The sequence below is a fragment of the Balaenoptera ricei genome, chromosome 13 (assembly GCF_028023285.1).
Source record: "Balaenoptera ricei isolate mBalRic1 chromosome 13, mBalRic1.hap2, whole genome shotgun sequence".
NCBI lineage: Eukaryota > Metazoa > Chordata > Mammalia > Artiodactyla > Balaenopteridae > Balaenoptera > Balaenoptera ricei.
Window position 1 is genome coordinate 89,938,183 of NC_082651.1, and position 25,434 is coordinate 89,963,616.

Sequence of the window (25,434 nt, forward strand, 5' to 3'; positions counted from 1 at the left end):
GCCACTGCAGTGGGAAGCCCACGCACGTCAATGAAGAGTAGCACCTGCTTGCTGCAACTAGAGAAAGCCCGCGTGCAGCAGCGAAGACCAGCACCACCAAAAATAAATAAATAAATAAATTTAAAAGAAAAGAAAAAAATAAAGTATTAACCACCACAACATGTAAAATTCAGAAATAGAAAATTTGAGGGGGAAGTTCTTATTGATAATTGTGCTTTCCTTTTATTTGTGACTCATGCTGGATACTGGAATGTGTTGCTACTGAAGGAAATTAAGCAATTTCTCTCTGGAGGAACGTTATCATAACTGATTCTAGTTCATTTAAATTTGACCCTGACGCTAGCTGTCAAATTTTTAAATGCAGGTATCTCCTGATTTAGCAGTAGCTCTCCTAGGAATTTACTTTAGGATATGCTCTTAAGTGTTTACAGATTTATATTCATTGTAGCATTGTTTATATTAGACACTGGGAAGAACCAAATGAGCACAACAGACATATCTTTAAGCAAATTATGGTATATTCAAACAATGGAATAGATGATGCAGCAAATAAAAATGGATACATCTACCTGTACTGATGGAAAAAAGTCTCCAAGTTTCGAAAGAAATGAAAACAGGTACAAAATAGGTTATTTATTAGGGATGACTTAAGTTGAGAGATGTGAAAAATTACTTTGTGTTGTTTAATTTTTGTGTTTATTTTTTTAAATAACTATATGCTTGTATTACTTTTCAAACTAAAAAAAAAAAAAAGCTAAAAAATGTGGCCCTATCTGTAAAGGGTTGGGCAAATAAACTAGAAATCTTTAGATGGTTTATGTCTTGCCTAAATATTAAGTAATGAAATATGGACACAGTTCATGGGTCAATTAAAAAGCAATGTTCGGGCTTCCCTGGTGGCGCAGTGGTTGAGAGTCTGCCTACTGATGCAGGGGACGCGGGTTCGAGCCCTGGTCTGGGAAGATCCCACATGCTGCAGAGTAGCTAGGCCCGTGAGCCACAATTGCTGAGCCTGCGCGTCTGGAGCCTGTGCTCCGCAACAAGAGAGGCCGCGATAGTGAGAGGCCTGCACACCGCGATGAAGAGTGGCCCCCGCTCGCTGCAACTAGAGAAAGCCCTCACAGAGAAACGAAGACCCAACACAGCCATAAATTAAAAAAAAAAAAAAAAAAAAGCAATGTTCTACAAATTTATGAGTACCTGAATATCAAATATGACTTCAGTATGCCTTTTTAAGGATAAGAGATTCACTTTTTCTGGTTTCCTCCAGAATGCCTAGGAATGAGTTGTATGGTCTTAGGCAAGGCACATCTTTTCTCTGGCCCTTCCATCTCTAAAGTTCAATCCTTCCTACCATGTCTCTAATGCTTCATTACATAGGCTGACTACACATATATAAATGAATAGTAAGAATAAAGACTGTCGCATGGTGCAGTGTTATCATGGCACACACAAACACATGTTTATGTATAGGACTGTGATGTACCCTGTATTCCTTCTGAGGGTGGTGGGAAAAAAAATTGGAGAAACACTAATGAGGTAGACTCACTCTTAAAAACTGTAGTCCTCTATTTCAAGCACATTTGGAACATTTTTAAGGATTTTAATGGAATATATTATTCACTGGGGCAGCCATGCCTGGAAAAATAAACATAAACCCAGAACTGATTCTATTATATTTTAAGATTCCCACAGATTGGATCCCTTAAGCAAGACAAAGAGGGCTTTTAACTAAGCCCATAAGTAATGTCTTTAATATAATATGATCATTACACTTAAAACTTAATTATTCATGTTATTTTAATTTCTTTTGTCAGAAATAAACCTGGCTTAAAGAATGAACATCCCGGGACTTCCCTGGTGGCACAGTGGTAAAGAATCCACCTGCCAATGCAGGGGACACAGGTTCGAGCTCTGGTCCGGGAAGATCCCACATGCCGCGGAGCAACTAAGCCCGTGTGCCACAACTACTGAGCCTGCGCTCTAAAGCCCGCAAGCCACAACTACTGAGCCCATGTGCCACAACTACTGAAGCCCGCATACCTAGAGCCCGTGCTCCGCAACAAGAGAAGCCACTGCAATGAGAAGCCCATGCACCACAACGAAGAGCAGCCCCTGCTCGCTGCAACTAGAGAAAGCCCGCGCACAGTAACGAAGACCCAACACAGACAAAAATAAATAAATAAATAAATAAATTTAAAAAAAGGAATGAGCATCTGTGGTTATGTTACAGAACAACTAGCACTGGCAGCTGAACAGATATGTACCTAGGATATCTATTTTGGCTATTCCTTTATTATAATATGAGCAAAGACTACAAAGCTGTAACAATGGCTGCTTAAACACAACTAGTACGAAAAACGCAGGCAAAAAGAAAAAAGGTCTGTAACAAAATTATCATTTAGGTCTCAGAAAGTAAAAATTAAGTTACTATCTCTGAGCTAAGGTGTTCTCTTCTCCACTTTCCTTAGTTATATGACATTTTCTAGGAAAAAAAAAAGTCTCTTTCATTGCCAGTCTTCCTGGTCACCATATTTTTTTCTTCCAGTTTTATTGAGATACAACTGACACACAGCACTGCTTAAGGTTCAGTTGTACAACATAATGATTTAACTTAAATACATCATGAAATGATTACAGTAAGTTTACCACATCCACCATCCCATAAAGACACAAAATTAAAAAATGTTTTCCTTGTGTTGAGAACTCAGGATTTGCTCTCCTAACAACTTTCACATATAACGTACAGCAATGTTAATATTAATCATGCTGTACATGACACCCTTAGTATTTATTTATTTTATAACTGGAAGTTTGTACCTTTGACCACCTTCATCCAATTCCTTTTTAAACTACTTTGGTACCTTGACCTAGAGTCCCAATATATCTACTGAAATGCATTTGAAAAAGGTTAAAATCTCTCGTGTCCCCCAAGCATACTCCTATAAAGTAGTAATGCTCTGCTCTTTCTTTCATAACCATGAAAGAATTGCTGCTATCGTGAAACGTGCTTTCTCTCACTTTTTTCTCTGAATGATAGGACCCAAGGGGACAATTTTTAGGAGCTAGCCTCTCTCTAACATGCCCCAATGAGTCTTTTTTTTTTTTCTTTCTTAGTAACTTACCATTAATGAATTTCCATTAGACTTTCTTGAATAACTGCAAGACTTTATATAGCCTTCACCACTTTTAACTAAAAAATAATAGATTAGAACTATGCCAAGCAACACTATTTAAAGGATTGGTGGTAGGCATAAGAACTAGAAAGTTAGAAGAAAGAGTCACAGGAAGATTATTTTTAGAGTCAGAGAGCTGAGTCTCCTTTGAATACTCTATAATGAAGAAACTTCTCTTCACTTTCCCTCTTTAATATTTATCCCTCATCATCTGACAACTTCCCCGAATTCTTGATAAGAACATCTAATCTCCTACTTTATCTTTACATGGATGCATAATATGCATCTAATTCTTGATTCCACCATCTCTCCTCAAAACTGTTCTACCCCTAGTCATTGCCAAACATCCAGTTGCTTAGGCCAAAAACCTAGCAGTCATTCTTGATTGTTCTCTTTACTTCACTCTCTAACAGCAACTTGATCAACAAGTCCCCTGTCTCCAGAACACATCCTAAATCCCCATTTCTAAAGATACTCTTCTAGTACCTGAAGTCTGCTAACTGGCCTTCCTGCTTCTACTTTTTACTACCTGCCACCCACGCAATCATCCTCCCCATAGAAGCCACAATGATCTTATTTAAAAATCTAAAACATATTTAAAAATCTTCATCTTTCTGGTAATGGATAGTGAATTTCCTTAAGGGTGACATAACTTGTTTGTTACCAGTTAATTTACTTCATTTATGGTGCTATCTTATAGCCAGTTGTAAAATGCAAAAAATATTACTGTAAAATTACAAAGCATTCTAAATGTAATACATTCTTTTAAAATACTATTTTAGGATTATCTTCAATAGATCTACAACCTAAGGTCTTTGTGCTCCTTTTGAAAATCACTTGTAAAAGCAGAATATTAAACGAATACCTCAATAGTTCTGAAAGGGTAAAATTATGTGAAATATCTTATGAAAAATTACACCGTGTGTGTGTTTGTTTTTTTTGGCTGTGCCGTGTGGCTTGTGGGATCTCAGTTCTCCACTCAAGGACTGAACCTGGGCCACGGCAGTGAAAGCCCAGAATCCTAACTACTGGGCCACCAGGGAACTCCCCATAACATGTTTTAAGAATGCACTTAATCTAAAATGTCTACTTCCACGATCTATTATTTCCCATTCCTTGTCACTTTCTTTGCACCAGACCTTCCTTTGAAGTGATATTAAGTAGCAATGGTAAGACTGTAAAAGCATTTAAAGTTCCAAAAGGGGACAGAATGCAACAACTTTTAAGATATTCAAGTACAACTACACTCAAAGATAGAACAGATGGTTCTTGCATGAGGTCATGATCAACCTGAAAAGGTTGCTTGAAAATAGCACAGCATTAAGTAAAATTTAAAAATACTACATATAGCAAACTCACCCCAAACTATGTATAATTTTATCTTCCATTTTTATTTTAATAGGGTGAAATTTGAAATTTTTTATGACGTAAGATTTGGTGAGTCTCTACTCCTATCTTTTATAATGTAATGATTTCATTGACATCAATCTGCTCATGCAATCAATGTATATTACATATATTTTAAAAAGTCTCCTAATATAGTTCTTAAGAATTAATGTGATGCAAGAATACTTATGTGAATCAACAAAATCAGAACAACCCATAGCAAATAACTTTATAATCTACTAGTGGCTTCAATTTATATGCTTTAGTGAAAGAGCATTGGACTTGGGATAGAAAGCCTAAAATTTTGATCCTGGATATACACTGACTAGCTGTACAACCTTGGGAGGACATTTAACCCATCTACAAAACGAGAGGTATTAAACCAAATGAATTACAAGATTCTGATATCTTTTGAATCTCATCACCAATTTTGATAGCTTGGTATTAAAAACAAATCACTATTTCAGATATTATTTCTTGGTAGAAAGAACATGAATTTCTAGTTTAAAAAAAGAGCTTAAGGATCCCCCTCAGGTTAAAACAAAACCAAATCCTTTGATGTAACCATATGGTACCCATAAATCAATTTATGCTCCTAAAACTTCCTTAAAAGCTAATAAGCTTTATTGGTTAATTATAAAACTGAATGAGGTGAGAAAAGCACAGAACCTTGCTAATTCCACTAATGAATCAAATTTAAAGAACATAAAAGAGGTCAATGGTTTGATATGTAAAAATATACATTTTATTAAACTAACAGCTTTCCAGTTTTATTTCAGTTTTAAGCAAAAACATTAGAAACAAACTTTTTTAACAATAAAGCAGGAACTACTTTAAATTTCCCAATTCCCATGCAGATGACTCTATTTCATATAAAGTTTGGTAAACTGTATAATGCTTATTTCAGTTCAGGATTGTATTGTATAGGACTTACCACATAATTTCACTAATTAATGCTGTGTTTATTATTTCTTCAGTTTTATTTTCATATGAATTTAGCTTAAACTTTGAAGAATAATATAACCCAGGCTTAAATTACTTGTTACTAATAAATATTTATTAAATGCCTACTATTTACCAGAATTATTCTTGGTGCTGGAGATACAATAATGAAAGATCAAGCCCTGCATTTAAGGACCGTGGTTAGGTGAGATTAGAGATAAAAAGGGAATTATAAAAATGTGACAAGTACAGGCACAGAAGTAAGGCTAGAGAACTATAGGAGTAAATAGAGCTAAAGAAGGTATCCTACCTAGTGTAGGGCATCAAGGAAGACTTCTTAAAGGAAGTGACATATAGGCAGAGACCTCCCAACTGTGTTTCCCATCTTTTACCCACAAGGACCACTTGGGCCAGATGTCGTAGTGTTTTCACCTATTTTGACTATGTCATATGTGTATCATGGCAAAGGCCAGGATAGGAACATATATTTGATTATCTTTATAAGTAAAAGGGTAGGAATTTCCTTACTGGAGACCATAAGTTTGACATCAATTTCTTCGGGGGTGTTCTGGGTTAGCAATAAATACCCCTTTTTTCCATCTAGAAAGGAAGATTTTGGGGTATAGAAAGTATATTACGTAGCTACATCAGCATGTCACGTGAAGAGCTGTGTAAAGACAGAAGCGGTAGCTTAATGTCGGGTTGAGAAGGCGCTGAAAGCTAAGCCAGGGAACTTAAACTTCTTTAGTTCCGATGTTTATTGAGAGGGTTTACAATGTAGGCACGCGCCAGCGGAAAGAAAGATTGTAAATAAACAACCACAATGCCTTAAGGTAACTGCTATAATGGAAGTATTTCCAAAACACAAAGCTAACACCAAAAAAGAGGAGCACCCAAGTGTGCCCACGGGGATCAGGGAAGGCTCGCCGAGGATGGCCTTGCACCAGGCGTGGGAGTGTACCCCACGGTGCCCGGGGGAGGGACATTCGGGACCCAGCGGCCTCGGCACGGCCGGCAGAGCGCGGAGCCGGGGCCGACAGCTCCCACGCGCCGGGGCGAACCGCAGGGACGGGGAGACTCCGGGCTCGGAAAGCAGGGCTGAATCCGGCCGGGAACTTCGGATCGCTGTCCTCCCGGACCCAAAGGGAGCCTCTGACGGTGTTTTGGGAGGAGGGGCAGGCGCGACAGGGACGCGAACACAGAGCTCGCCCCCAACCCAGAGTGCAAAGGAGCCAGTGGAAGGACCCGGGCGGTGCCGTCTCTCCACCGTTCTGCGGGACTTACCGGGGCAACCCTTCCTCCTTGGTTTTGAAAGACGCCCTTCCGTGATTTACCAGTTTGGCCTGACTCCTAACTACTGCTGTCTCCAAGCTTCTAAATTTTCTCTTCTCAAAAAAGAAAGAAAAAGAAAAGGAAAGACTTTCTCTTTCCTTCCCCAAGCAAAGTCGACCGTTTGGCGCTTAGCACCCTGCCCCGGAAAGCTCCTGGGGAGCACTTCGAATTCGGCGCCTTCTCGCCCACGGCCCCGCCTCTTCCGGGAAGTGACTGGCCCCTTTCCGCGACCGCGGCCGTACGCTCGGCTTCCTGGCCTCCCAGCCGGTCGCTGTACGCATGGGTAGAACTGTAGTCGGGGGGCTCCGAGTTTTTTTTCACTTTCACTTAGGCAAATCACCCGCCCAACTCCCCGCGTCCCGCTGTCGCCGAGCCCTGAGCTTCTACAAGCTTTCTCCGTCCGCCCAGGAGCACTTCCGGCCCCTCCTCTTAGACTCCAGTGGCGCGAAAACTCCGAACCGCGCACGCGCGGGCGGAGTCCCGGCGGGAGGGGGGGGGCGGGGCGCAGGCGCGGAGTGTCCCGCGGTGGGCGCCGGGGCGGCCGGGCTGCTGCCTTCTCCCGCGGTGGGCGCGCGGAACCCCGCGGGCCGACGGCGGCCGGCCGACGCCGAGACGCCCCTCGGGTGGCTTCATCGTCCTGTTGAGCCGCGACCGCCCCGCCGATCGGGTTCCTTGGGGAGACTTCGACTTGTTCGAGGTAGGGTGAGGGCGCGCGCCGTCGCTCTCCCTTGCTGCGGGTCCATGCCCCTTCACCGCACTCCTAGCTGGCGCCCGCAGCCCACCCGGTGGCGGCCGGGTCAGCGGAGCTGCGGCAGTGTCCAGGGGGCTCGAGCGGCCCGGCCCACGGCCGGCGGGTATCTTCGCGCCCTCTCCGCAGGCGGCACAGGTCCCCTCAGCCGCGGGAAACTTGCCCGTGTGTCTGCTGGGCTCCTCCCTCGGGCGGCTCTGGCGGCGAGGCTTGCCAATCCCGGCTCGGGCTGCGGGACCCGGCGCCCGGCCCCAAACGGCCCTTTAGGCTTTGACGAGGGGCTTGGGGGGTATAAGGGTCGGGGGGTGAGGTTGGGTTCGGGAATCGGGCTCTTATCACCCGTTTGATGGTACCTCGCAAGTAGCAACTTAAGTATGTTTAAGAGATGTATGTAAATATTACTTAAATTGGATTTGTTGCTAAATGCCAGTTTCATGAGAACGCAGACTGTTCTGTACCTGGAAGAATTAAATTGTGGTGTTTGGAGGTTTTATGATGTCGTTTCTTTTCCCTGATTTTCTCGTGGAGATGAGCTGGAGAAGAATCACTGTTGGGAATTGCGGAACACAGGACTCCAGGGTAGAGAAAGGGCTTGAGAGGATCCTGGGATAATTCCTAGAAAGAGCAACTATTTGCTGTTTAAACCCTGAAGACAGAACTTATGTGAGTGCTTACTACTCTGTATATTTCATGAGGAGACGATTACAAGCGAGTATTTTAAAGACAAGCTACTCTGGAATGTATATTCAAAAGAAAAAAAGTCCAAATTCGCTGACAGCTTTTAGACGGCTGCTGTGTAGTCTTTTAACATGTTCACTAGCATGTGCACTGGCCTGCAGAGAGTTCCATGGGTGCATGGGTGGAGAGGGGGCATATTGGAACTACTTAGATTTACTTTATCTCGTTCTTTCACTGTGTGAAATATGCAGAGTAATAATTTCCTATGAGGATGTGTATTTACAGTTGTGTTGGTTTTTTTTTTCCTTGAATGGCTGTAAGTACAAAGAAGTTTGGAGATTACTAGAATATTGCTTAAAAAACATGTTTTTGTGCAAGACAGAACCAGTGTTGTGTGACCCGGGACAAGTCGGTACCACCTCTGCAAATTTCAGTTCCTATTCTGTAATTGGAGAAAATAACATGGTCCCTAACTCACAGGATTCTTAAATATGTGAGGGTGGGGGGGGGATAGAGAGAGAGAGAGTTTTATCTCTGTACCTGTCTATAATTAGTATGAAGTATTTAGAATTGAGCCTGGCAAAAAGTCAGCACAAAAGGCATATTAAAGTGGTTACAGTGAAAAACCAGTTTCATTCCCAAAAGTTTATTTTACTGAGTGCCTGGATGTAGAATTTTGTGTAAAACCTGCCTAAATCTTGACTATCATTTTTAGACCTAAGTTAGGAAAATTAATCAAAGCCATACTTGGCTTCCTTTCAGGAATTAATAAATAACTCAAAATTTTACCACAATAGTATGCATTATATTTAAGGCAAAATTAAATGTCACAGTTTTATATATATACACACACACACACACACACACGCACACATATAAGTCCAGATGACTGAGGGTCAAGTGTACAAGTGTAGATACTTAAATTAATGTTAGTGTTTTGGATTCACTAGTTAATGAGATACATCTTTCTCACTAAACATAGTTTCCCTGGTGACCAAATTCAGAATACTCCTGTGGCTTTCTTAGCTCCACTCCCAAATCTGCCTCTACTGCAGAGTATGTTTTACTGCCTACTGGCCTCTGTATCTCAGGAGCACTTCAAACTCAGTGTTTTCAAACAACATAAATGTATTATTTATCCTCCTTCCTTTCCAAACCTGCTCAGTCTACTGATCATGGCATTTAGTATTAAGAGTAAAGGTTGTTTCTGAAAATTAAACACAAGGTAAAATTTTATAAAGCAAGCCCAAGTTTTAATTGGCTTGAATAGTAACATTAGAGGGACATATCACATTAGAATCCTTTATGTAGTTTTATACATTATGTTAATATCCAATATCCAATTAATATCCAATTTGGATATTAATCCAAAATTAATATCCAATTTCACTGCCTATAAATAGTCAAACTTGGTTAAACTCAGTTCATACCACGAGGAACCTGGACGTTAAAGAGGTTTGACTTTGGGTTTGGACAACCTGGGTTTGGATCTAGGCTGTGCTAAGTTATAGCTACATAAGTCTTCAGATTCAGTTGGTTTAACTTTGGGAGGTTTGACTTTGGGTTTGGACAACCTGGGTTTGGATCTAGGCTGTGCTAAGTTATAGCTACATAAGTCTGGGTATCTTTTAATTGAGCCTCAATATCCCCTTTTGTAAAATAAGGACGATACTTAGAAGGATGTTGAGGATTAAAGGAAAGGTTTGTACCTCTTAATCCCCTTCACTTATTTCATCCCCGACCCCTCCCTCTAGCAACTATCCATTTGTTCTCTATATCTGTGAGTCTGTTTTCATTTTGTTTTGTTTCTTTTGTTTTTTAGATTCCACATATAAGTGAGATCCTATGGATATTTGTCTTCCTCTGTCTGACTTATTTCATTCAGCATAATACCCTTTAGATTCACCCATGTTGTTGCAAATGGCAAGATTTCATTTTTAATGGTTGTGTAATGTTCCATTGTGTGTGTATGTGTGTATCACACCTTTATCCATTTATCTGTTGATAGACACTTAGGTTCCTTCCATATCTTGCCTATTGTAAATAATGCTGCAGTGAACATTGGTGTGCATGCCACTGCTTTTGTTCAGCACCCCTTATCCTTTAGAGACTGGTCTCTTTTGCCCCTATTCTTACTCTGTTTCGTTTGTCTTCTATATTGAGGTCACAGGGATTTTTTAAAACACAAATCTGAGTGTTCACATTTTATTGTCTGAAGTGCTGTGCTTAGTACTTCCTAGTTTTGCTCATCTGGAATTGTTTGATGGATGGCCTAATGAGTTTTTTCACTTATTTATATTATTATCTATTGCATCTCACATTACTTCATGATATATTCCAAGTAGTGTGCTTAATTAATTCAGTACATTAAAAATGAGGTGGTATAATGCAGAATGAATTTGTCTGTGGTGGTGGGAGAAGTAGAATTGGGAATGAGGTAAATAGTCCATGGCAGATTCAGAAGCAGCAGCAATTTACCTTTTTTTTAACCACTGTTTTCTATTAATAATTCCAGTTCTGTTATGACTGTTCTCACTGCTGTTAGCCCCTACTTTGATATGAATGGGAAATGTGAATTACTACATACTCACAATAAAATTGAAAATTTAGAAATTTATAGTCCTTTGTTAAAATGCTTTTGGTCTCTTATCAAATTTCCTATGTACATGCTTGCTGTAATTAACCCTTGGCGATTGATTTTTCTTCTTGAACTTTTTTTTTATTGAGAATCTGCATATTTGTTACTATTCCTGCTCTGATGGAGTTTGCTTTCTGTGAGGGGGAAATGATATGTCCCTTAATTTTAATTTTTTTATTGTAAATAAACAAATATTAAAGACCATGAAGAGCTTTATGGATATATTGAAAATCCCAGAGGAGCTTTTTTTTCTATTTTTATATATTGCAGGATATTAAAAGTATTTTTCTTTGCATCTGTTTATATGTCTCTTTAGCCTATTAGAAACAATTTTACTATTGTAACCTAAAATTAACTCTCAGGGCATTCATGTGTGTTTTTAAAAATCCATTATCATTAAATTACAAAGTGATTCCTATTTTAAAAGGTAGGATCCTTCAGTGTCTGTTAGATGCAAGTTACCATGGCAACCTAACAGCAAACTGCAAATCCCAGGCTAACCACAGCAAATAAAAAACATCATTTTCATGTAGCACACTGTCTTCTGTCTTGTATAGAATCTCACATCCATTGTGAGGAGCTAATCACATTTACCTTCGTGCCCCTTGCTCCCCGCAATTTTACTTGAAAAACTACCATTTTCTAATGGTAAAATACTAAAATCAGTCAGCTGATGTGTCTGCTGACTGCAAGATCGTGTATTAAGCATTAATAAAAACAGTGTCTAAAAGGGCATTTAATGTTGGGAAAACCAAAAAGTAATGCGTCTTCTTTGCTCTTCTATAATAAATAAATTACTGTAATTGAGAAAGGAATAGAGGTATAGGTGGGAAAGAAGGAAGTGTTGGGAAAATAATAGCCTGGTGGTATTCTAGGGAATTTAAATTAGCAACAAGTTGAAACTAATATACATTAATTCTTGTTATTAAATAATTTGAGAATTGTTTGATTTTCAAGTTCTGACTTGTGTAAGAGATTCAAGATAAACATTAAATTATTTGTAAAAAAGATGGTGAATATTATGTAATTGCGACTGTAACACTAGTACTGTCTCAAAAGGCATTTGTTAAATGTCCTTCTTTGGATGTTAACTAATATGCCTTTTAAGTGGTATTTGATTTATCATGATAAATTAGGTTCCTTATTGCCTTCAGGATAGGATAAAGTCCCAAATATTTTAATGTTGTTTACAACAGTTCTTCTCAGACTTTAATGTGCTTGTGAGTCACCCGAGACCTTGTTAAAATGAAGCTTCAGATTCAGTTGGTTTAAATTGAGGCCTGAGATTCTGGATATCTAACATGTTCCTCGGAGATGTAGATGGCTGCTTGATGGTCCTTGGACCACACTTTGAATATCAAGTCTACCAGTCATTCTATGGCTGGCTTCTTCTCTGCTGCCTTATTACTGGTAGCTATGCCTTGTCATTTATGGCACTGTGTCATGGACATGCTTATAGTATCCCCTACAGTAGCAGTTTGCCAAGTGTGGTCCAGGGATCCATGAGACTCTTTCAAAGGGTCTACAAGATCAAAATTGTTTTCATAATTATTGTAAGATGTTATTTCCCTTTTTCCTTTTCGTTCACTTGTGACTATACAGTGGAGTTATCCAGAGGTTACAGACACATGATGCTGCCATCGCTCTGACGACTGATAGAATGTGTACTTGTGTGTTGCTTGTTTTAAAAGTTTTTCAATTTTAATTTATAATATGGTAAATATTGATAGATTTAAACAAAAGCTCTTTGAGGTCCTTGGTACTTTTTAAGACACCACAACCTTTGAGAACTGCTGCCCTATGGTTTTTTTAGGCCATGGACACAAAGACTCACATCTAAACTTTACCAGAGCTCTTTCCATAGCTTCTGGTGGCTGTTCGGCTAGGGCGGGAGTTTCAGCCCCCCACGTGGACACTGCAGTGGGGTGGCCTCCTCACCTTTCCGGGCAGTGGTAAAAGGCCTCCTCTGGCCCCATCCAAGGGGGAATGGGAGTAAGTAGCATCCGGTTACCCCCTGTTGGGGGCGGACATCTAAGTTCTCCACCTGATGCCATCGTCATGGCTCCCTACTTGGCCTACACAGCCTTCTCTGAAACCAGCTTCACCAGGGTGGAAGTCCAGGCTACCCACTTGGCCTTTGCTGGTGTTGTGGGCGAAGAGGGAGGGCCAACAGTTCTTTTAGTGGTATTTGACTGGAGTAGAGTGATTATTGTCTAAAAGTTTCCTGTCTTGTTAGGCTCCCCTTTTCCTGCTCCTTTGTCTAGAGAGAGCAAGCTTTCATTAGGCATTTTTGTTTTTCCCCTGCACCTGTTGGTGTTTCCCCAGTTGCTGGCTTCTCCAAGTCTGGGATAGTTGAGGCAAAACAAAAACTCAGGGAACCACCACGATGTCATTCCTTGGGTCACGTGGTTCCTAGCCAGTCTGCCTCCTTCTTCAGAGTCGTCTTATGTTTGCTTTATAGTATATAATTTTCAAGGATTTTAGTTTTACTAAGCAGGGGGAATAGGGAAAATTACATCTATTCCATCTTCCTGGAAGTGGAAGTCTCTGATTGCTTTTATTAACTTGCACTTTGAGATAAAGAATTAGAGACTGAACTCCAGCCCCACTGCATATCTCTTATATTTGGTTGTATAAAAATATATGAAAACATTAAACATTAAAATATTTTCATTAAAGAAAAACTAGGTTTGAAAAACGCAAATAACTACTTTTGGGAGAAAAAAGTGTAAATTTAATTAAATAGAATTGATGTGAAAGGAGTCATGACCACAGTTGAGGATTTTACAAAACAAGGTAATTTTGTGTAGTAAATTTGAAGGTTTAAATTATCAGTGTTCTGGAAAATAAAATTATAGCAAACTTGTTCTAGGAAGATATAATGAATCTGTAATAACCAGTGTACAAAAAAGAAATTGAAATGATTTCATAAAATTAAAATAGTCTCCAACATCTAATATCTTTAAGCTTAGTTCTTTCTCACTTTCAAAAAACATTTCAGTGTCATGCCAGAGTGGTGATTTCAGAGCATTAAAAAGATGAGGAGGGCTTCCCTGGTGGCACAGTGGTTAAGAATCCACCTGCCAATGCAGAGGACACAGATTCGAGCCCTGGTCCGGGAAGATCCCACATGCTGCGGAGCAACTAAGCCCATGCGCCACAACTACTGAGCCTGCGCTCTAGAGGCCACGAGCCACAGCTGTTGAGCCCGTGCACCGCAACTACTGAGCCTGTGCTCTAGAGCCCGTGAGCCACAACTACTGAGCCCACATGCCACAACTACTGAAGCCTGCGCGGCTAGAGCACATGCTCTGCAACAAGAGAAGCCACCACAGTGAGAAGCCCACGCACCGCAACTAAGAGTAGCCCCTGCTCACCCGCGCGCAGCAATGAAGACCCAACGCAGCCAAAAATAAATAAATAAAAATAAATATATTAAAAAAAAAAAAGATAGGGAAACTACCCAGTTCACTTAATGAAGCATGCATTGTCACAATAAAACCCGTCAAAGATAGTTCCCCAATGTAGTTCCAACACAGTATGTATAGATATTTGATGTTTCTGCAAAATTGGTTCTGTCAGTGTAACTTTGGGAAGCAGTGGATAAAAATTAAACACTGTACGAATGTCTGTCTCGCCCGCCCTCCTCCTCTTGCATCCCTGCTCTAGGGTCCCTGTTCTCCGTCTACTTTATGCCGTCTCTGTAACACCGCTCCACTAGCCCCCCAGCCTCCCCCCCCCCCCCCCCCACACACACACTTCAGCTTGGCTGTCTTGCCCTGCCGGTACATCAGCAAGTGGAGCTTTCCTCTCTTCTACTGAGAACTGACTTGAATCTTTCAATCCAAATGCATGAGAGAGAAAATCTCATTTAATCCACTGCTGCCCAGGTACCTGGTACAAACAGGGCTGCTATAGTATAGCACTAGGGGCACCTAAATAGGTTGAGAGTAGAGCTATTTTTCATATTCTTACATCTTAGAAATTTTTTATTACCTATGCTGTGGACTTTTCTTTCCAGTTATTCAGCAGTTATTGGGTACCTATCGTTTTAGATGTCTAAGTGAATTTTTAAGAGAAAAATGAAAGCAACATTTGGAGTAGTCAACCATTTAATTTCAATCAAAGACCATCAGCTTTGACTTGAGGTGCAGCATTTATATGTTCAGAAAATCTTGATGACGTTCATTTTCTAGGTATAAATTTTATAGTATATCAGTAAAAAACAAAAACAAAACCAGACAATCAGCATGGGCTGTTTCTTTAGAGAAGAGTTAAAGGACACTATTGATGCTAGGCAACACTGCTCCAAATATACTTCTTTGGGAAAATAATTAAAATTAGTTTTATGTGATTCACTATTTATAACTTATAAAAATTGGATGATTGCTCTGGAATCATTTCAGAGGCAGTATGCCATCTCTATCAATAGATCCACAGTTTCACAAATAAGATCTTTTACCTTTTGTGAGCTTAGAAGTTAAAACACTTAGGTAGGCCCATATGAGTAAAAACCTTGGTCATGAATCGTTCTGAAGTAAAATCAACTAGTATAGCATATGCAGATTTTTTTTTTTTTTTTTAACAAAAATGTATTATCTTATACTTCTGTAGGTTAGAAGTCTGACATGTCTGCCTGGGTGAAAATCAAGGGAGCGGTAGGACTGCATTCCTTTCTGGAGGCTCTTGAGTATCTGTGTCCTTGCCTTTCCAGCCTCTAGTGACCACCTGCATTTTTTGGCTCACGGCCCCCTCCCTCCATGCAGATGATAGTTTTACTTTTCTTAAAGTAAAAATGAATGGATATAGTCCTAAAACTTAAGCTTTGCCTGTCTTGTTAAGTTTTTTAATGTATATGGAACAATCTTATGGATGCTATATATGATTTTCTTCATTGTCACTAATATTTGTTTAGACCTGATGGCCAAAAGAAAGGAAGGAAATTTCTTCTCTCCTGGAAATGCCAAAAGACCAAGACAAGAAGAGCTGGATGATTTTGATAAAGATGGTGACGAAGATGAATGTACAGTTTCTTTTACTAATGGTACCTCTACTTTGGTGAGTGCAAAATTACAATATTATGTCTTTTGATTTGCATGTTTCTCATGTCTGGTTTATATGTCATATTCTTAATTCAGTATCAGGAGCTGGGTCTCTGGCTGCAGAGGAAAAGTAATATGAATTTTAAAAAGCTGAGATAAAATCACCTGACTAATTTTGAAGTTTATGTTAATGATTAGAAAAAATTAGTAGAGAAAACAATGAAACTAGGAGCTGGTTCTTTGGAAAGATCAATAAAATTGACAGACCTCTACTAAGATTGACAAAGGGGAAAAAAGAGAGAAGACACAAATTACTAATATCAGGAATGAAACAGAGGATATGACCACAGACTCTGCAAACATCAGAAGGATAATAAGGGAATACTGTTCACAACTCTACACACATAGATTCACAGCTTAGATAGGGTGGACCAGTTCCTCGAAAGGCACAAACTATCACAATTCATTCAGTATGAAATAGATCATTTTAATCACTCTGTAACTATAAAGGAAATTTAATTCATCATTTAAAAACTCCCAAAAAAGATATCTTCAGTCCCAGTTGGTTTGATTGGAGAATTGTACCAAATGTTCGGGTTCAGGTTCAGGTTCGGGTTAGCATTCAGGAGCAATTCTTAGACTTAACATCAAATGTACAAACCATTAAATGAAAAATTGATAAATTGGACCTCATCAAAATTAAAAACTTTTCTTCTGCAAAAGACCCTGTTATAAGGATGGAAAGTCAAGCCAGGAGAATATTTGCAAATCACATGTCCAACAAAGTTCTAATATCTTGTTTGTATAAAGAACTCTCAAAATTCAGCAGTTAAAAGCAAATAATCCGATTTGAGAATGGGCAGAAGACATAAAAGAGACATTTCACTGAAGAAGAAGATATACAGATGCAAATAAGCACATGACATGATGTTCACCATAATTTGTCATCAGGGAAATGCAAATTAAGACCACAATGAGATATCACTACATACCCATCAGAATGGCTAAAATTTTTTTAAAAAATGACGACACCATATGCTGGCAAGGATGCAGACACTGGATCATTCAGTGGTGGGAATGTAAAATGATATAGCCACTCTGGGAAATAGTTCGGCAGTTTCTCTAAGAAATTTCACATGCAACTATCTGTCATATAACCCAGCATCTGTCACAGAGAAAAGAATATTTATCTTCACACAAAAATCTATACACGAATGTTCATAGCAGCTTTATTCATAATAGCCAAAAACTGACAATCCAGATGTCACACAGTGAGTGAGTAGTTAAACATGCTGAGGTGCATCTATACCCTGAGATACTACTTAGCAATAGAAAGCAGTGAAGTACTGATACAGGCAAAAATGGACAATTATGCTGAGTTTACATTCTGTGTGATTCCACTAATATAACATCTTGAAATGACAATGTTTCAGAAATGGAGAACAGATAAGCGGACCAGGGGTTAAGGAGGGGGTGGATTGGGTGGGATGTGGATGGGGCTCTAAAAGGACAACATGAAGGATACTTGTGATGGAAATCTTCTGTATTGTCACTGTATCAATATGAGTATGCTGGTTGTGATATTGTACTGTAGTTTTCGAGATGTAACCTTGGGCAGAAACTGGGTAAAGGAGTCACAGGATCTCTCTGTACTGTTTCTTACAACTGCATCTGAGTCTTCAATTAGATCAAAATAAAATGTATTTTTAAAAAGTCTTCAACCACGATTTCCAGTATTCTACTCATACAAGGATGTAAATGTTTTCTGCTTTTTAATAAGCTGGTGTCTAGTAGAAGAGAGCCAGGGATTTTTTAAATAAATGACTAAAAAGGCTGGAGACGTTAAGTGTTCTTTAAAACAATTTGGAAGGTTTGGTAAAATATGTGTGATTTATTTTCATATTTTTAACTACAAAGTCTGACCACTGTGTGCCGAACTTTTGCTTAAAGCATTTATAAACCTTCTCTAATTTAATTATGACATATATTCACAATATGAGAATTATAATTATATACCCTCCCCACAGTGGACATTTAGCAGTGTCTGAATATATTTTTGATTGTCACAACTAGGGTGGGGGGAGAGTGCTACTGGCATCTGGTGGGTAGCAGCTAGGGATGCTGTTAAACATCCCACAATGCACAAGACAGCCTCTCTCCAACAAAAAATGATCTGATTAAAATGTTGGTATTGTCCGTATTAAGAAACCTTGATACACTTATTAGATCCTATAAGGACTTTAGAATGGGTGGTTAATCATATAAGGTCTCCATTTAATATCATTTACTCATTGACTAAAGTTAACATTTAAAATTATACTTCCTGTAACTTTTTTCATTGGTAGCACTGCTGACCTTTCTCTTCTAGCAAATGATTGGATGATTGTAGTGAGTGAATTTGATTGTTTCCTCTCATTTTTTTAATTAATAGACAGCAGCAGATGTTGGAATAATTGAGAGTATTCAGCTCAGAAACTTCATGTGTCATTCGATGCTTGGACCCTTTAAATTTGGTTCTAATGTCAACTTTGTTGTTGGCAATAATGGAAGTAAGTGCTTTTGCCCTCCTTCTTATTTGACTTTGAGCAGTACATTGAGATCAGAATGCATTAACTTTTTAAAATAGGTGACTACTAGTGCTGATAAATCTAAGTTTTAGACCTCTGATTTGTGGTCATGAATTTTTTCAGTATTGCCTGCCAGTCTGCACTTTAAGAAATGAGTTAACTTTAGGCTCATTATGCAATAGGGATAAACGTTTCCTGCTTATTCTTCTGAGTCTATGTACCTTGGAACTCATACCACAGAAGAGTAGGCAAGCCATCCTCACTGCAACTGGGGCAGGCCTGTGTCTTTTATCTATTAAATGTTGTAACAGCGTGAATAAAGTGCCTTGGGAATCCAAACTTGAAAGAAGCTAATTCTTACTGTTGTGGCCAATGAAAGCTTTAAGAAGAGGCGGTATTTGTGGTGGTACTTGAATAAAAATGAAAGATTCTTTAGATCTTATTGGGATAGAAGAAGCTGAGATGTTCCAGGCAAAGATTGCTCATCACCAAAGGTTGGGAGGGGTAGAAGCAGATGTATGTGGAGAGAGTGAACAACCTCATAGGGTTTTATCATATCATACATGGTAGGGAGGGGCAGAAGCATACACTGGAGAATCAGTTGTAGGTGATGTTGTTGAGGATATTGACTGCCATGATAAATATTTGGGGATTTCGTTCACAAGTCAGTGGGGAAGCAGTTAAAGCTTTAGAGTATAGAGGTGACATGGTGAAGATTTGTGAAACAAACTGACCACATTGTAGAGAGTAGATTAGAAGGGGGAAGACATAGGAGTTAGACCAGTTAGGTAGCTTTTGTCGTAGACTCGCCAGATGTGAGATGTTGACTGCTTGACTGAGCCAGTACAGAGGGAGAGGAGCTTGCCAGGGTCCACGACTGGTGGCCGTGCTAGAACATGAAACTAGTACAGGTAGCTCCATGGTCTGTTTAGTTGTTGTTCTTTGTTTTCCCTACTCTATTCGGTCAAGAGGAAAGTATTTTCAGAAGGAGGGAATAGACAAAGGAACCAGAGCTACGGGGAGGTCAAACAGGACAAGAAGTAAAGACAGACTGGTGGGTTGGTTCTGCGGTTAGATCTTAACTCCTGAAACAGCGAAGTTGTTAATATAATGCAAGTGGTGGAGGCAGTGAATTTGGAAATGAAGAAAAAGGAGAGAGTTAGGATAGGGACTTGAAGGGCATTCCAGGAACTAAATTGGGCTAACCAGTGTCTACTTTGGTTAATTTGGAGTATATTGTGGAAGATGATTAGCTGATGAGAGTTGATTAATTTGGTTGATTGTGGAGTTGAGAAAATGGTTACCATAATTGTTAAAGATTTTGGAATTTTAGCTTGTGATATTTTATGTCTGTTAGGGTAAAAGGAAGTATACTCTTCAAAGAGCTAGCAAATGGATAATATTCAAATTAGGAGTAATAATCGTCAAAATATTATATAAAAACATTGTCTATATGACTGATAATTTTTTCATATTTAAGCTCATTCATTCAATAAATATGTGAGTGCCTATTATGGGCTAATATTGGAGATAAAGCAATGAATAAAAAACAACAGTCCTGTCCCTCTGGAGCTTGCATTCAAGGTTAATAATAGTTTCTGGCTTCTGAGAATTTATGGAAAAAGTAAATTTTGATTAAATTAGGATGTAAGAAAAATTAGATGAGTTAAATGTATATGGGTAATTAGAAAGATAAATTCATTTAATAGGCTGATGGGCCAAGATGACACAATGAGAGTTTTAGGTTAGAAAGGTGTCAACCATTTTTTCCATTTCCTTATTAGTGGCAAAGATTTGATTCCTGAAATGTACTGATTTTTTTCTAATAGCAGCTAAATATTTCATGATATGTACAACTTTTTGTTTGTTTTTGGCACTTGAAGAAAATTATAATTGAAGTATAATGTTTTATTTCAGAAATTTTTTTACATCAAATTGTAGGAGTCAGACTTCTCTTTTCTCCCTCTAATGAACGTGATTTCTTCAACACCTGTTTCTTTAGGTGGGAAGAGTGCGGTACTCACAGCTCTCATAGTTGGTCTTGGTGGAAAAGCAATTGCTACAAACCGAGGATCTTCTTTGAAAGGTTTTGTGAAAGATGGACAGAAGTAAGTGTTTGTTTTCTATGTGTATTTTTCAGTTCTTTGATAAGAAGCAGCTTCTTTAGAATCCCAATTCATGTAGACATGGTAGGAAATGAATTGGCTTCCCGGAACCGGAGCAGCGATATCATATCTTTTCATTCCTTTCTCTTGCCCCCTGTTGCCAGCATAGCCCACTGTTGCCTGTTCACCTCACCCAACAGAATGCTTGTGTCAGTTAGTGCCATGTGCCTGCCCACTAACACTCGTTTCTGTTACCTTTCTGGAAGACCGAGCAGTGATAAATCTGTGTACTTCTGTTTAAAGGAATATTTATAAATATTGGACTTTGCTGGCTCTTGACCCAAACCCAGCTTCAGCAAGTCCACGTCAGTATGATGTAGGCTAAGGCAGAGTTAGTGACCAGCCAAGGTGTCCCTAAACAGAATTTCAGCTCTAAGAATTTCAAAAAAGTATTCCATCTGTCTCTCATTTTATATCCTTTATGCAGGGGGTTCACCAGTGAGCTTGACTTGAGGACCAAGTCTCTTTGGGGTCCATCTTGACCCTTGGTGAATGGTCATATAACAACCCTCTGTGGCTTTACATTTGTATTTCTTTCTGTTATAGTTTGCCATCACCTAACTATATATTAATTGCTCAGTTTGCATCATCATAGACTCGTGGCCTTTTGGCCGTTAGGAAACTCTCTTCAGGCTGATCTCCTTATTCTTTTTAATTCTGCCTCAGAAAACTCTGAGGGATCCTCGTTTCTCCTGACAGCTAGATGTCCCAGACTCCATCATATCAGCTCCCAGAGTCAGGCTGCTCTTTCCTCTTTCACACGCCCGGTGCCCAGAACTTCTGGAACTTTGATAATTAACAGTGATATCTTTTTTTTTTTTTTTCCTTCATGTAACAGACTTTCCTCCTGCTCAGTGTTGTATCTACTTAACTTCCCCCATTTTCCATTTTATTTCTAAAAAATAGAACGGGAACGGGATGTGAGTCAAGATTGCGGGTTTCTTATGTATCTCTCAGAAACCTTGGGAATCTTAACCCTAAGCCAGGGTTCCAAGTTGACTCAGGAGAAGGGAAGAAAAGATACAGAAAAAATCATTTTCTGTGCTGTATGGCCTTGAAAAAGAACTGTTTAGTAACAATTCTCCAGCTTATTTTCTGTCTCTCCTTATCTTACTTGGGTGCCAGCCCAGCAAGGTCTTCTCTCACACAGTCTCCAAACAAAATTATGGCTGAAGTCAAAAATTAGTTATTTTAACACTTTTAAGGTAATGGTCTCAACTCTGCTTCAATTCATTATACTGAACTCTACATTTCTTAGTTGTCCAAATAGTTACCTAGTCTGCCTAGCTAGACAACACATTGATCTTTCAAATAGAAGCCTCAGGAAGAAATTTGTTTTTTCTGCACCATTAAATGTTTTATGTCTCAATTAAAGATTTTAAATGTTTTTTCCATATGGGAAGTAGCTGGATCAAAGCAGAAACTTCTTTCTGAGATGTGTCCTTGGAATACCATTAAAAAAAGAAAGAAAGATAAAGGCTAGCTTACACAAATCACCAACTTTGAAGGACACAGCTGCCTGTAGATAGGAACATTAAAATATTTTAAACAGTTAATAACAGTTAAAAGCTTTAACCTGAGCTCAGTCTCCTTTTTACTGACCTCGTCTAAAAAAATAGCTAGGGCTTCCCTGGTGGCGCAGTGGTTGAGAATCTGCCTGCCAATGCAGGGGACATGGGTTCGAGCCCTGGTCTGGGAAGATCCCACATGCCACGGAGCAACTAGGCCCGTGAGCCACAACTACTGAGCCTGCGCGTCTGGAGCCTGTGCTCCGCAACAAGAGAGGCTGCGATAGTGAGAGGCCCGCGCACCGCGATGAAGAGTGGCCCCCGCTTGCCACAACTGGACAAAGCCCTCGCACAGAAACGAAGACCCAACACAGCCAAAAATAAATAAATAAATTAATTAATTAATTAATTAAAAAAATAAAAAAATAGCTAAAACGAGCTTTTCCAAACCCATTACTATTCCTCTGTCCTCCCCTTCCTCATTTAGAACATTTGGTATCTATCAAATTTCTCTTCTTTTATAGTCTCTGATTCTGTCATCACTTTTTTACAGAATCAGCTCATCGAGCTTTTCGGTTCTATTCTGCACCTAAAATCTATGAGGCTATCCCGTTTTTCCTGAGGAATGTCTTTCAGTCTGGCAGAGGTTTGAGGTGGTCCTCAGGACTCTGTCCCTCCCGCACATCTGAAACATTACACTCTGCATTTGTGACGCCTGGGCTCGGGGCTACCTTTGTAGAGGGTTTCAACTCCTCAATTAGAGACGCTTGCCGAATATGGTTAGGAGAAGCCAGACGACTGTGCCTGGAGGCTCTTGGCGCTGCGGCCTCTGATTATCCACTGAGGCTTTGCAGTGAGTGGTACAGGTGATGGAATTCTCCAGTGACCAAGGTCTCAGACCTCTAGCTGTTCAGGTTCTTCAGCAGGTTCAGTTTACTGTTCCCTCCCTCGGCCGTCCTAATCCTAGTCCTGGTGGCATTGGGATCTTTCAGGCCTGTTTTTGACCTCAGCTGTGGCATTGGGAGTGGGTTACGGGGGGACAAAAACTCATGCTCCTGCTGTACATTCCTGACTTATTAGTCAAGGTTACAGGACTTACTGCAGATGAGCTGGCCACCCAGAGAAGGAACAGATGCATCCTATTTTTACATGACTTTTTCCTTGTTCCTTGTTCCTCGTGCCCATGAGTGCATGATGCTACCCGTCATTTCTGTGCAGATAGGTTCTCCTGGAGCTAAGCAAGAAGCCACATCCTTATGGTGGCGCTGCTTGTGTGTGTTGTCATTCTGAAGGAACTCGCGGTGGCAGTCTCTCTTCTCACTCAAGGGTCTCTTTATTTACACACTGGGCTCTAGGGCTGTTGACCGTAATTCAGCAGCAGTCGCCTTAGTAGGTGGGGAGACAGCAGTTAGTCCCAGCTCAGTTACCCCTGTCTCCTTGTACAGGTTTTTTGAGCAGTTGTTGTGAGGGTTTTTTCCGTAAGCTTTAATTTTTTAAATAACTTGCCTTTCTTATATTTACTAAATTCATATGGCAGTAGGATACCCGTGCCTCCAAAGCTCTCACAATACTAAAGATAGCTTTCAAATGCAAGGAGTAGCTAGGAAGGAAAATAACAAAGTAGATGTTTGCTAATCAAGGGAGATGTCACTTTATTTTTAAAATGTTTTCATGAGGTACATTCACTTAATACTAGGTAATCATACTAGTTAATGCAATAAATATGGTTTGCTCCATGTTGTAGGCCAGCTACCCTTCCCCTATTGTATACTTTAGTTAATAGTTTTCAACCTTGGCTGTTCATTAGAATCAACCCAGAGAGCTTTCAAAAATCTCATTGATTACAACTTTTCAGGAGCATATCTGTCTTAATTAGGTATTTCTGATTAAAAATACACAACCCCCCCAAACCAGTCAGGGTAGCTTTAGAAGAGGAGATTTATCATAAAGATGCAGGGATATAATATGTCTTGGAAACTTCAGTGAGGCAGCGTAATTGGATCTCATGAATGACCAGAACTGAGAGACTCAGAACCAAAGATCTTCGGTCTCTAGGTCTTTCTTTTCTGTGTCTCTGCCTTTCTTTGTGTCTTTGTCTCCAGGCCTCTGTCTCCCTTCCTTCCTTAGCCGGGTGTGTGCTGCAGCTCTTCCGCCATACGACCTCCCTGCCGCTCCTCAGTGGCTGCACTTCTGTGCTGTGCCCTCCTCCCTCCTTCTCCTGTGACAGGCATGCAGGTGTGTGAATGTGTTTCCCTCTCACTGTCTCTGGAGCATGTGTGCTCTTTCTTATTCTTCAGGTCTTTGGTACTCTGTGTCTTTGTGGTCAGGCGTTTATGTCTTACTGTCTTGGTGTGTGGGGCTGCACATGGAAGGAAGTGCTCTCGAGTTCTCTGTGTCTCTGATTCACAGCCAGTATCTGTGATTATATGTCTCTGCCAGTCTGTCCAGGTGGTTTCCCAAGAGTTTATCTGTTCTGTGCTCCTGCTTCTCTCTGTCATCTCTGCAGACTTTATACTTGTTCATCAGAATATAATGCCCCAAATTGGTTTCTCTAGTCCCAGAGGCCTCAGAACTTTGTATCTCCAAGGAATCACCACCTTTCCACTTGATGTGTCTTAATTTGAGTTTGTTTTAAAAACTTGTGGTTTTGAAATAATTTTAGATTTATGTAAGTATTACAAAGATAGTACAGTTTCCTTACAGCCTTTACCCAGTTTCCCTTAATGTTGACATCTTAAATAACTGAGGTACTTTTATCAAAGCTACGCGGTTAACACCGGTACAATATTATTCACTAAACTACAGACCTTACTTGGATTTTACTAGTTTTTCTTAATTTGAGTTTTTAAAGAAGGGAATATGGCGCAGTTAGCATTCACTTTCTATATTTAGCCCAATCTGTGGAGGGAGGGATGGGGGCTGAAAAGGCTGCTAAGGCGTCTTTCTGTGAGGGCACTTGCACAGAAGTACGGGGGGGCAAGAGCTGAGCACCCTTCAGGGTGTCCACCAAGTGTAAGTTGACAGTGAAATTCATCTTGAGTATTTTTACCTACATTTCCTGCAAATAGGAACAATTTTGGGGTATGATTACTCCGAATTGATGAAAACAAGTTTATTCTGTTAAATATGTCATTTAAGTACCAATTAAAGCAATTTTGCATTAAAGGACTTTAGCATTTTTGGCAGATATTTATATTAACCAGAGAAAGTATTATCTGCTTTTATGTTTAAGGAAATTATAAGTATGTATTT

The 25,434-nt window shown here is 39.7% G+C and overlaps 1 protein-coding gene across 1 annotated transcript in view; it reads left to right on the plus strand.

Annotated features, from left to right (window-relative positions):
• The first annotated feature begins 7,343 nt into the window (after positions 1-7,343).
• The window catches only part of SMC6 (structural maintenance of chromosomes 6), a 78,316-nt gene continuing 60,225 nt past the window's right edge, over positions 7,344-25,434 (plus strand). The window contains exons 1-4 of the mRNA XM_059942172.1: positions 7,344-7,533; positions 15,816-15,958; positions 18,374-18,491; positions 20,512-20,617. Of these exons, the coding sequence (XP_059798155.1) occupies positions 15,821-15,958; positions 18,374-18,491; positions 20,512-20,617 (362 nt within the window). The 5' untranslated portion in view covers positions 7,344-7,533; positions 15,816-15,820. The remainder of the gene's footprint in view (positions 7,534-15,815; positions 15,959-18,373; positions 18,492-20,511; positions 20,618-25,434) is intronic.